At 43.8% G+C, this 13,272-nt stretch overlaps 1 protein-coding gene across 1 annotated transcript in view; it reads left to right on the top strand.

Moving 5' to 3' along the window:
* LOC110523833 (rabphilin-3A) overlaps positions 1 to 11,690 on the top strand; it is a 41,032-nt gene extending 29,342 nt beyond the window's left edge. The window contains exons 12-16 of the mRNA XM_036977521.1: positions 362 to 418; positions 2,566 to 2,711; positions 9,547 to 9,628; positions 9,763 to 9,859; positions 10,037 to 11,690. Of these exons, the coding sequence (XP_036833416.1) occupies positions 362 to 418; positions 2,566 to 2,711; positions 9,547 to 9,628; positions 9,763 to 9,859; positions 10,037 to 10,173 (519 nt within the window). The 3' untranslated portion in view covers positions 10,174 to 11,690. The remainder of the gene's footprint in view (positions 1 to 361; positions 419 to 2,565; positions 2,712 to 9,546; positions 9,629 to 9,762; positions 9,860 to 10,036) is intronic.
* Positions 11,691 to 13,272: the final 1,582 nt, after the last annotated feature.

The following is a 13,272-nucleotide window of genomic DNA, read 5'->3' as shown; positions in this document are numbered from 1 at the left end:
TGGTCCAGGTAGGAACTACAACAGTGTGTGTCTGGAGAGGGTGGTCCAGGTAGGAACTACAACAGTGTGTGTCTGGAGAGGGTGGTCCAGGTAGGAACTACAACAGTGTGTGTCTGGAGAGGGTGGTCCAGGTAGGAACTACAACAGTGTGTGTCTGGAGAGGCTGGTCCAGGTAGGAACTACAACAGTTTGTGTCTGGAGAGGGTGGTCCAGGTAAGAACTACAACAGTGTGTGTCTGTGAGGGCACGCATCCAGGTCCGGAGAAAGTTGTAACCTTTGCATTGTGGATGCAACTGTGCAAATAATCATGATATAAGTGATTTCACCCCCACTCTCCCCCTTTGCTCCCCCCTCTCCCAGGTGAAGAAGGCAGGAACAGGAGGCTCAGCCCGGGGCATGGCACTCTACGAGGAGGAGGTAAGACTCGCCTGAGACAGGATTTACACTCAGGATTCACACTTCACGTTCACACTTAAGATTTACGCCTGTAACTCCGGTGAGGGAACAAAATTGTAGCTGAATGCTGACATCACATGTATTATTCATTTCCATTGAATTTAGTAGGAACTTTTTCTGCACCCGTTAGGCTTCCTTGCCTTGGTATCTATTGTTGTCTCCACAAGATAAATACCTTTCAAGGATAGGAGGCTGTTGAGGGGAGGACGGCTCATAATAATGACTGGATTGAAGTGAATCGAATGGTATCAAACACAAGGAAACCATGTGTGTGATGTGTCAATACCGTTCCATTCATTCCATTATTATGAACCCGTCCTCCCCAGTTAAGGTGCCACCAGCCGCCTTTATAATATTCATCTCTGTTTCAACTGTGACCTGTGGCCCTGTTCTATATTCCCGAAGGAAATGGTTTTTTAGTTGTACTGTCAGAATAACTTGCACCCAGAGTTGGCCACACATTACATAACTCAGACGACATCACGTACAGTGCCAATTAGAAAGTATTCATATCCATTGACTTATTCCACATTTTGTTGTGTTACAGCCTAAAATCACAATGGATTAAATAAACACATATTCTCACCCATCTATACGCAATGCCCCATAATTCAAAGTCAAAACATGTTTATTGAAAATGAAATAGAGAAATATCTCATTTACATACAGTATGTATTCACACCCCTGAGTCAATACATGTTAGAATCACCTTTGGCAACGATCTCTAAGAGCTTTGCACACCTGGATTGTACAATATTCGCACATTATTGTTTAAAAGAATTATTCAAGCTCTGTCAAGTTGGCTGTTAAATATTGCTAGATAGCCATTTTCAAGTATTGCAATAGATTTTCAAGCCAATTTAAGTCCAAACTTTAACTAGGCCACTCAGGAACATTCAATGTCTTCTCAGTAAGCAACTCCAGTGTATATTAGGCCTTGTGTTTTAGGTTGTTGTCCTACTTAAAGGTGAATTTGTCTCCCAGTGTCTGTTGGAAATCAGACTGAACCAGGTTTTCCTCTGGAATTTTGCCTGTGCTTAGCACTACTCCGTTTATTTTAACCTAAAAAAAACTCCCTAGTCCAGTGGTCACCAAGCTTTTCTGAGTCAAGATCACTTTCTGAGTCCAAAAGAAAGCTGAGATCTACCACTCAGATTTAAAATCAAATTAAAATTAAAAACAGAAGCAAACGCAACATTAACCTATTAACCTATTAAAACAGTTCTGTAGCAATGAGGTTTGTCCAGTAGGCTATAGGCCCAATGCATTACCACTACCACCATTAGCTATGCTTTAATTGCCCTGCCAATGTTGCTCTTCTCAGACCATTTTTAAATGTCAACATTTTCAGTATATGGTCACACTGGTAATAGATCATTTGTTGTATTACTTGTGAGGTACAGCTGAGTGAGCATAATAATTTGTTTATTTTATTGGACTGATGGTCTCCATCTGATGGGAGGAAACCTGGCACCATCTTGCTGTAGGGATGTTTTTCAGCAGCAGGAACTGAGAGATTAGTCAGGATCAAGGGAAAGATGAACGGAGCAAATACAGAGAGATCCTTGATGAAAACCTGCTCTAGAGCACTCAGGACCTCAGACTGGGGTGAAGGTTCACCTTCCAACAGGACAACAACCCTAAGCACACAGCCAAGACAACGCAGGATTGGCTTCGGGACAAGTCTCTGAATGTCCTTGAGTAGCCCAGCCAGAGCCCGGACTTGAACCCGATCTAACATCTTTGGAGATACCTGAAAATAGCTGTGCAGCGACACTCCCCATCCAACCTGACAGAGCTTGAGAGGATCTGCAGAGAAGAATGGGAGAAACTCCCCAAATACTGAGGAACACAAACATTTCTAAACCTGTTTTTGCTTTATCATTATTGGGTATTGAGTGTAGATTGATGAGGGAAAAAAACAATTTAATCCATTTTAGAATAAAATGCACTGTACAGTACATGCATGGATACTGTACATGTCATGAAAATCTTTGATATGTTAATCTATATTGGAAAAATGTTATCGTAGTGGATGTAAATCCACTTGCAAATCTTCTTGTCTGTGCGTGTGTTCGTACATTTCTGTGTGTGTGTGTGTCCTACAGGTAAAGGAGGATGCAGAGGAGAGGGGTCGTATCCTGGTCTCTCTAACCTACAGTACCCAGCAGGGTCGTCTGATAGTGGGAGTGGTGCGATGTGCTCACCTGGCAGCTATGGACTCTAATGGATACTCAGACCCCTTCGTCAAGATGTATGTGTTCTATTAATCTAGCTACAAATCAAATCAAAAATCAAATCAAATCAAATTTTATTTGTCACATACACATGGTTAGCAGATGTTAATGCGGGTGTAGCGAAATGCTTGTGCTTCTAGTTCCGACAATGCAGTAATAACAAGTAATCTAACTAACAATTCCAAAACTACTGTCTTGTACACAGTGTAAGGGGATAAAGAATATGTACATAAGGATATATGAATGAGTGATGGTACAGAGCAGCATAGGCAAGATACAGTAGATGGTATCGAGTACAGTATATACATATGAGATGAGTATGTAAACAAAGTGGCATAGTTAAAGGGGCTAGTGGTACATGTATTACATAAGGATACAGTCGATGATATAGAGTACAGTATATACGTATGCATATGAGATGAATAATGTAGGGTAAGTAACATTATATAAGGTAGCATTGTTTAAAGTGGCTAGTGATATATTTACATCATTTCCCATCAATTCCCATTATTAAAGTGGCTGGAGTTGAGTCAGTGTCAGTGTGTTGGCAGCAGCCACTCAATGTTAGTGGTGGCTGTTTAACAGTCTGATGGCCTTGAGATAGAAGCTGTTTTTCAGTCTCTCGGTCCCAGCTTTGATGCACCTGTACTGACCTCGCCTTCTGGATGATAGCGGGGTGAACAGGCAGTGGCTCGGGTGGTTGTTGTCCTTGATGATATTTATGGCCTTCCTGTGACATCGGGTGGTGTAGGTGTCCTGGAGGGCAGGTAGTTTGCCCCCGGTGATGCGTTGTGCAGACCTCACTACCCTCTGGAGAGCCTTACGGTTGAGGGCGGAGCAGTTGCCGTACCAGGCGGTGATACAGCCCGCCAGGATGCTCTCGATTGTGCATCTGTAGAAGTTTGTGAGTGCTTTTGGTGAGAAGCCGAATTTCTTCAGTCTCCTGAGGTTGAAGAGGCGCTGCTGCGCCTTCTTCACAATGCTGTCTGTGTGAGTGGACCAATTCAGTTTGTCTGTGATGTGTATGCCGAGGAACTTAAAACTTGCTACCCTCTCCACTACTGTTCCATCGATGTGGATAGGGGGGTGTTCCCTCTGCTGTTTCCTGAAGTCCACAATCATCTCCTTAGTTTTGTTGACGTTGAGTGTGAGGTTATTTTCCTGACACCACACTCCGAGGGCCCTCACCTCCTCCCTGTAGGCCGTCTCGTCGTTGTTGGTAATCAAGCCTACCACTGTTGTGTCGTCCGCAAACTTGATGATTGAGTTGGAGGCGTGCGTGGCCACGCAGTCGTGGGTGAACAGGGAGTACAGGAGAGGGCTCAGAACGCACCCTTGTGGGGCCCCAGTGTTGAGGATCAGCGGGGAGGAGATGTTGTTGCTTACCCTCACCACCTGTTGGCGGCCCGTCAGGAAGTCCAGTACCCAGTTGCACAGGGCGGGGTCGAGACCCAGGGTCTCGAGCTTGATGACGAGCTTGGAGGGTACTATGGTGTTGAATGCCGAGCTGTAGTCGATGAACAGCATTCTCACATAGGTATTCCTCTTGTCCAGATGGGTTAGGGCAGTGTGCAGTGTGGTTGAGTTTGCATCGTCTGTGGACCTATTTGGGTGGTAAGCAAATTGGAGTGGGTCTAGGGTGTCAGGTAGGGTGGAGGTGATATGGTCCTTGACTAGTCTCTCAAAGCACTTCATGATGACGGAAGTCAGTGCTACGGGGTGGTAGTCGTTTAGCTCAGTTACCTTAGCTTTCTTGGGAACAGGAACAATGGTGGCCCTCTTGAAGCATGTGGGAACAGCAGACTGGTATAGGGATTGATTGAATATGTCCGTAAACACACCGGCCAGCTGGTCTACGCATGCTCTGAGGGCGCGGCTGGGGATGCCGTCTGGGCCTGCAGCCTTGCGAGGGTTAACATGTTTAAATGTCTTACTCACCTCGGCTGCAGTGAAGGAGAGACCGCATGTTTTCGTTGCAGGCCGTGTCAGTGGCACTGTATTGTCCTCAAAGCGGGCAAAAAAGTTATTTAGTCTGCCTGGGAGCAGGACATCCTGGTCCGTGACTGGGCTGGATTTCTTCCTGTAGTCCGTGATTGACTGTAGACCCTGCCACATGCCTCTTGTGTCTGAGCCGTTGAATTGAGATTCTACTTTGTCTCTGTACTGACGCTTAGCTTGTTTGATAGCCTTGCGGAGGGAATAGCTGCACTGTTTGTATTCGGTCATGTTACCAGACACCTTGCCCTGATTAAAAGCAGTGGTTTGCGCTTTCAGTTTCACGCGAATGCTGCCATCTATCCACGGTTTCTAGTTAGGGAATGTTTTAATCGTTGCTATGGGAACGACATCTTCAACGCACGTTCTAATGAACTCGCACACCGAATCAGCGTATTCGTCAATGTTGTTGTCTGACGCAATACGAAACATGTCCCAGTCCACATGATGGAAGCAGTCTTGGAGTGTGGAGTCAGCTTGGTCGGACCAGCGTTGGACAGACCTCAGCGTGGGAGTTCTTGTTTTAGTTTCTGTCTGTAGGCAGGGATCAACAAAATGGAGTCGTGGTCAGCTTTTCCGAAAGGGGGGCGGGGCAGGGCCTTATATGCGTCGCGGAAGTTAGAGTAACAATGATCCAAGGTCTTTCCACCCCTGGTTGCGCAATCGATATGCTGATAAAATTTAGGGAGTCTTGTTTTCAGATTAGCCTTGTTAAAATCCCCAGCTACAATGAATGCAGCCTCCGGATAAATGGTTTCCAGTTTGCAAAGAGTCAAATAAAGTTCATTCAGAGCCATCGATGTGTCTGCTTGGGGGGGGATATATACGGCTGTGATTATAATCGAAGAGAATTCTCTTGGTAGATAATGCGGTCTACATTTGATTGTGAGGAATTCTAAATCAGGTGAACAGAAGGATTTGAGTTCATGTATGTTTCTTTCATCACACCATGTCACGTTAGCCATAAGGCATACGCCCCCGCCCCTCTTCTTACCAGAAAGATGTTTGTTTCTGTCTGCGCGATGCGTGTAGAAACCCGTTTGCTGCACCGCCTCGGATAGCGTCTCTCCAGTGAGCCACGTTTCCGTGAAGCAAAGAACGTTACAGTCTCTGATGTCCCTCTGGAATGCTACCCATGCTCGGATTTCATCAACCTTGTTGTCAAGAGACTGGACATTGGCAAGAAGAATGCTAGGGAGTGGTGCACGGTGTGCCCGTCTCCGGAGTCTGACCAGAAGACCGCCTCGTTTCCCTCTTTTTCGGAGTCGTTTTTTTGGGTCGCTGCATGGGATCCGCTCCGTTGTCCTGTTTGTAAGGCAGAACACAGGATACGCGTCGCGAAAAACATATTCTTGGTCATACTGATGGTGAGTTGACGCTGATCTTATATTCAGTAGTTCTTCTCGACTGTATGTAATGAAACCTAAGATGACCTGGGGTACTAATGTAAGAAATAACACGTAAAAAAGCAAAAAACTGCATAGTTTCCTAGGAACGCGAAGCGAGGCGGCCATTAAGTCGGCGCCGGAAGTAGTATGTACACTGTCTGTCTGTCTGTCTGTACAGTGGGGCAAAAAAGTATTTAGTCAGCCACCAATTGTGCAAGTTCTCCCACTTAAAAAGATGAGAGAGGCCTGTAATTTTCATCATAGGTACACTTCAACTATGACAGACAAAATGAGAAAAGAAAATCAGGAAATCACATTGTAGGATTTTTTAATGAATTTATTTGCAAATTATGGTGGAAAATAAGTATTTGGTCACCTACAAACAAGCAAGATTTCTGGCTCTCACAGACCTGTAACTTCTTCTTTAAGAGGCTCCTCTGTCCTCTACTCATTATCTGTATTAATGGCACCTGTTTGAACTTGTCATCAGTATAAAAGACACCTGTCCACAACCTCAAACAGTCACACTCCAAACGCCACTATGGCCAAGACCAAAGAGCTGTCAAAGGACACCAGAAACAAAATTGTAGACCTGCACCAGGCTGGGAAGACTGAATCTGCAATAGGTAAGCAGCTTGGTTTGAAGAAATCAACTGTGGGAGCAATTATTAGGAAATGGAAGACATACAAGACCACTGATAATCTCCCTCGATCTGGGGCTCCACGCAAGATCTCACCCTGTGGGGTCAAAATGATCACAAGAACGGTGAGCAAAAATCCCAGAACCACACGGGGGGACCTAGTGAATGACCTGCAGAGAGCTGGGACCAAAGTAACAAAAGCCTACCATCAGTAACACACTACGCCGCCAGGGACTCAAATCCTGCAGTGTCAGACGTGTCCCCCTGCTTAAGCCAGTACATGTCCAGGCCCGTCTGAAGTTAGCTAGAGAGCATTTGGATGATCCAGAAGAAGATTGGGAGAATGTCATATGTCATAATGTCATAACCTTTTGTTAAAACTCAACTCGTCGTGTTTGGAGGAGAAAGAATGCTGAGTTGCATCCAAAGAACACCATACCTACTGTGAAGCATGGGGGTGGAAACATCATGCTTTGGGGCTGTTTTTCTGGAAAGGGACCAGGACGACTGATCCGTGTAAAGGAAAGAATGAATGGGGTCATGTATCGTGAGATTTTGAATGAAAACCTCCTTCCATCAGCAAGGGCATTGAAGATGAAACGTGGCTGGGTCTTTCAGCATGACAATGATCCCAAACACACCGCCTGGGCAACGAAGGAGTGGCTTCGTAAGAAGCATTTCAAGGTCCTGAAGTGGCCTAGCCAGTCTCCATATCTCAACCCCATAGAAAATCTTTGGAGGGAGTTGAAAGTCTGTGTTGCCCAGCAACAGCCCCAAAACATCACTGTTCTAGAGGAGATCTGCATGGAGGAATGGGCCAAAATACCAGCAACAGTGTGTGAAAACCTTGTGAAGACTTACAGAAAACGTTTGACCTCTGTCATTGCCAACAAAGGGTATATAACAAGTATTGAGATAAACTTTTGTTATTGACCAAATACTTATCTTCCACCATAATTTGCAAATAAATTCATTAAAAATCATACAATGTGATTTTCAGGATTTTTTTTCCTCATTTTGTCTGTCATAGTTGAAGTGTACCTATGATGAAAATTACAGGCCTCTCTCATCTTTTTAAGTGGGAGAACTTGCACAATTGGTGGCTGACTAAATACTTTTTTGCCCCACACTGTGGGGAGAACAAGTATTTGATACACTGCCGATTTTGCAGGTTTTCCTACTTACAAAGCATGTAGAGGTCTGTAATTTTTATCTAAAACAAAAATCCAAAAAATCACACTGTATGATGTTTAAGTAATTAATTTGCATTTTATTGCATGACATAAGTATTTGATACATCTGAAAAGCAGAACTTAATATTTGGTACAGAAACCTTTGTTTGCAATTACAGAGATCATACGTTTCCCGTAGTTCTTGACCAGGTTTGCACACACTGCAGCAGGGATTTTGGCCCACTCCTCCATACAGACCTTCTCCAGATCCTTCAGGTTTCGGGGCTGTCGCTGGGCAATACAGACTTTCAGCTCCCTCCAAAGATTTTCTATTGGGTTCAGGTCTGGAGACTGGCTATGCCACTCCATGACCTTGAGATGCTTCTTACTGAGCCACTCCTTAGTTGCCCTGGCTGTGTGTTTCGGGTCATTGTCATGCTGGAAGACCCAGCCACAACCCATCTTCAATGCTCTTACTGGGGGAAGGAGGTTCTCGCGATACATGGCCCCATCCATCCTCCCCTCAATGCGGTGCAGTCGTCCTGTCCCCTTTGCAGAAAAGCATCCCCAAAGAATGATGTTTCCACCACCATGCTTCACGGTTGGGATGATGTTCTTGGGGTTGTACTCATCCTTATTCTTCCTCCAAACAGGGCGAGTGGAGTTTAGACCAAAAAGCTCTATTTTTGTCTCATCAGACCACATGACCTTCTCCCATTCCTCCTCTGGATCATCCAGATGGTCATTGGCAAACTTCAGACGGGCCTGGACATGCGCTGGCTTGAGCAGGGGGACCTTGCATGCGCTGCAGGATTTTAATCCATGACGGCGTAGTGTGTTACTAATGGTTTTCTTTGCGACTGTGGTCCCAGCTCTCTTCAGGTCATTGACCAGGTCCTGCCGTGTAGTTCTGGGCTGATCCCTCAACTTCCTCATGATCATTGATGCCCCACGAGGTGAGATCTTGCATGGAGCCCCATACTGAGCGGGATTGACCGTCATCTTGAACTTCCATTTTCTAATAATTGCGCCAACAGTTGTTGCCTTCTCACCAAGCTGCTTGCCTATTGTCCTGTAGCCCATGCCAGCCTTGTGCAGGTCTACAATTTTATCCCTGATGTCCTTACACAGCTCTCTGGTCTTGGCCATTGTGGAGAGGTTGGAGTCTGTTTGATTGAGTGTGTGGACAGGTGTCTTTTATACAGGTAACGAGTTCAAACAGGTGCAGTTAATACAGGTAATGAGTGGAGAACAGGAGGGCTTCTTAAAGAAAGACTAACAGGTCTGTGAGAGCCGGAATTCTTACTGGTTGGTAGGTGATCAAATACTTATGTCATGCAATAAAATGCAAATTAATTACTTAAAAATCATACAATGTGATTCTCTGGAGTTTTGTTTTAGATTCCATCTCTCACAGTTGAAGTGTACCTATGATAAAATTGGCAGTGCATCAAGTACTTGTTCTCCCCACTGTATATATATGTATATATATATATATACATAACTACCTTGATTGCTGATGTTCACCTTCCTCTTCTATGACCCTGTCCTACAGCCTTAAAAATTTGATGGACGGGTGGATGGACGGATGGCTAGATTGATTGGTTGGTTGATTGAATGTGGATTGATTCTCTCTCCTGTGATTGTGACCTGCAGCTTCCTGAAACCAGACATGGGGAAGAAAGCCAAGAACAAGACTCAGATAAAAAAGAAGACGCTGAACCCAGAGTTCAACGAGGTTAATGTCCCCTCATATATATCAATAACAACACAATATCAGGTTCCAGGCCATTGTTTTATTAATACAGAGTGTAATGGCGGTCTGGGTCTTTGCACTGAGCATGGAGTGTGATGGCTGAAGTTGTGTTGCAGGAGTTCAGCTATGAGATCAAACATGGTGAGCTGGCCAAGAAGAGCCTGGACATCTCAGTCTGGGACTATGACATGGGAACATCCAATGATTTCATTGGTGAGTTGGGAATTTGACATGGGGCAAATCCAGCATTTTCATTGGTCAGTTGAGAAATCCAACGATTTCATTGGGGAGTTCAGTAACGATGGCAGAATGAATGTACTTTCAATGTTTAGCAAACTATATTGTGCACTTTTAAAGCTGACTTCAAAGTAAAAACCTTCTCCCCCTCAGGAGGGTGCCAGCTGGGCATCACAGCCAAGGGGGAATGTCTGAAGCACTGGTACGAATGTCTGAAGAACAAAGACAAGAAGATTGAGCGCTGGCACGTCCTCCTAGATGACAACACCGTTAAAGACACGGACGACTAAGTCACGACCTCTTCTTCCTCTTCTCCTCCTCCCTAGATTCATCCACCCAGGCTGTTTCTATCTTCCTCTCAAATATATTATTTTGTCTTCCATTCTTGGTCTTCCTACTTTTAGTAATGTGAACCTGAATTAGCAGCAAATGAAGGGCCTCTGTTTTTACAACTTCTTTCTTCGTGTGCTGACAGAATGCTTATTGTATGCATGTACTCATCAACACAGTGTTTACAGTGAAACAAAAAGAACTGCAACACATTATATAGATTACATTATGTAGATGACATCGTCTCTGACCCCCACCCTAGATTGTGCTGTACAGAGTTATGGCATGGTCATAATCTGTGTTCTATACTTCTATACTGTGCTCTTATGACATGGTCATAATCTGTATTCTATACTTCTATACTTTGCTCTAAGGACATGGTCATACTCTGTATTATATACTTCTATACTGTGCTCTTATGACATGGTCATAATCTGTGATCTATACTTCTATACTGTGCTCTCATGACATGGTCATAATCTGTATTCTATACTTCTATACTTTGCTCTAAGGATATGGTCATACTCTGTATTATATACTTCTATATTGTGCTCTTATGACATGGTCATAATCTGTGTTCTATACTTCTATACTGTGCTCTTATGACATGGTCATAATCTGTGTTCTATGCTTCTATACTGTGCCCTTATGACATGGTCATAATCTGTGTTCTATACTTCTATACTGTGCTCTTATGACATGGTCATAATCTGTGTTCTATACTTCTATACTGTGCTCTCATGACATGGTCATAATCTGTATTCTATACTTCTATACCGTAACTGCAGGGTACAAGGGTTTGCTCTGACAAAGCATAATCTTCAAGTGGTACTGTATGTACAAACAGTTTGTTAAAAGGAGGATATGATGGATGTTACGGAATATATATTGATGTTATTTATGTATGAAGATGTTTACATAGTTAGTATTAGCTGTTTATGTTGATAACATGTCATGTTATTGAAGCATTAGCTCGCCTAAGAAACATGGGATATCATAGAAACCTGGAATGCACTGATTTAGATATTGCTCTCTATTTCTTTATCTATCTCTGTCTGTCTCTCTATCTCTGTCTGTCTCTCTCTCTCTGTCTGTCTCTCTGTCTCTCTCTCTGTCTGTCTCTATATCACTGTCTATCTCTCTATCTCTGTCTGTCTCTCTATCTCTGTCTGTCTCTCTCTCTGTCTCTAGCTCTCTCTCTCTCGCGGAGAACAAAGAAATGACTCCAAGCCTGATGAAATACTAAACAATTCTGTCGACATGGTCATATTGCACTGCACTGCATTTTACTGTGACAGACAGATAACAAATGCGCACAAAATACATGCTGAGCGTGAGCCCTGTCTTGATCATGTGACGTATACATTGATCTGTAGTAGGTTTGATTGCTAGACATTCTCAAATGTGAAATAATCTCTGATAGCGTATGTTAAACAGTAATGCAATATAAAGTAAAATAAAATATGAAAACTGTAAAGGTCTGTTGTAATGAACTTGAATATGAAATGTATTTTCAAGTACAGAATAAAGTTGCAGATGTTTTGTGGCTATACTACATACACATTATGTACAGTATTTGCCTTCTGCCACTGTTCATACTCACACCCTTGGGAGAGAGCATGCAAAGGGATTAATGCATAAACATTCTGTGAAATTCCCTCATTTTATAGCAGCATCTGTGACATGGAAGGATGTTTTTGTGAATCAGGTGAGGTTGTGAATCAGGTGAGGTTGTGAATCAGGTAAGGTTGTGAATCAGGTGAGGTTGTGAATCAGGTGAGTTTGTGAATCAGGTGAGGTTTGAGAACCAGCGGTCTGAGTAGACAAGCAGTGGGAGACAGGTGGACTTTGGCTCTCTTGATAGACCTTTTATTAGGGGTGGCAGGTAGCCTAGTGGTTAGAGTGTTGGGCCAGTAACCGAAAGGTTGCTAGATTGAATCCCCAAGCTGACAAGGTAAACATCTGTTTTTCTTCCCCTGAACAAGGCAGTTAACTCACTGTTCCCCGGTAGGCCGTCATTGTAAATAAGAATTTGTTCTTAACTAAATAAAGGTAAAACAGTTTTGAATCTCTTCTTCAATGGACCAGACATCTGTCACTTTAGACTTGAACTCCACTGTGCACCTTGCAGTATAGGCTTATTTATTTTACTAGGCAAGTCAGTTAATAAGAATTTCTTATTTACAATGACAGCCTATACCAGCCAACGCTGGGCCAATTGTGCGTCGCCCTATAGAACTCCCAATCACAGCCAGTTGTGATACAGACTGGATTTGAACCAGGGTGTCTGTAGTGACACCACCAGCACTGAGATGGAGCACCTTAGACCGCTGCGCCACTCAGGAGCTATACCATCACCCACTGCAAAAAAAGGGTGCTTTGTGTTCTATATACAGTAGAACCTTTTTGTAGGCCATACAGTGCATTGGGTGGACAGGAGGCACTGGGCGTTGTTGATGAGGAAGATGGTTATGATGCCAGGTCATTGGCATTCCAGAATCCTCTCGGAGACGGTGGTGATAGTTCCAGGTTGGTGACCCAGGTGCACCAAAACATGGTTTCATCATGCCTGGAACACTTTGGTGCAGCTCAGTGAACAAGGTGGCAACCTATGAGGATTTAGGTAGGTGGTTGGTGTTGTATCCAACATGTTCCCTTCTCAGATTTGGTTCCCCTTTTAATAATTGCATGAGGTATTAAAACTAGAATGTGATTGATGATGATAATTCATTTGCCCATTACTTTTTCCTCTGTTTTGCTTCACAAAATTTCAGTTAGCCTAACCTGGTCTCTTGTTGTTGTTGCAGCTGTTGCTGACTATCTCTTGCCTGTCTTCCTGTGACAGGTGTGTTTGCACAGACAGACTTTGCTGCAGGGAGCATGACCAGTGTCAGGACACCATCCTGTCATTTGAGGCCAACTGTGGAGTCTTCAACAAAAACGCACTCTTAAATGTTGTTTTTTTTTACATCATTGTAAGCCTGCCACACACTATACCATACATTTATTAAACATAAGAATGAGTGCGAGTTTTTGTCACAACCCGGCTCGTGGGAAGT

This window comes from Oncorhynchus mykiss, chromosome 5, assembly GCF_013265735.2.
Source record: "Oncorhynchus mykiss isolate Arlee chromosome 5, USDA_OmykA_1.1, whole genome shotgun sequence".
NCBI lineage: Eukaryota > Metazoa > Chordata > Actinopteri > Salmoniformes > Salmonidae > Oncorhynchus > Oncorhynchus mykiss.
The sequence above is the reverse complement of the archived record's forward strand: the minus strand, read 5'-3'. Positions and strand labels throughout refer to the sequence as shown.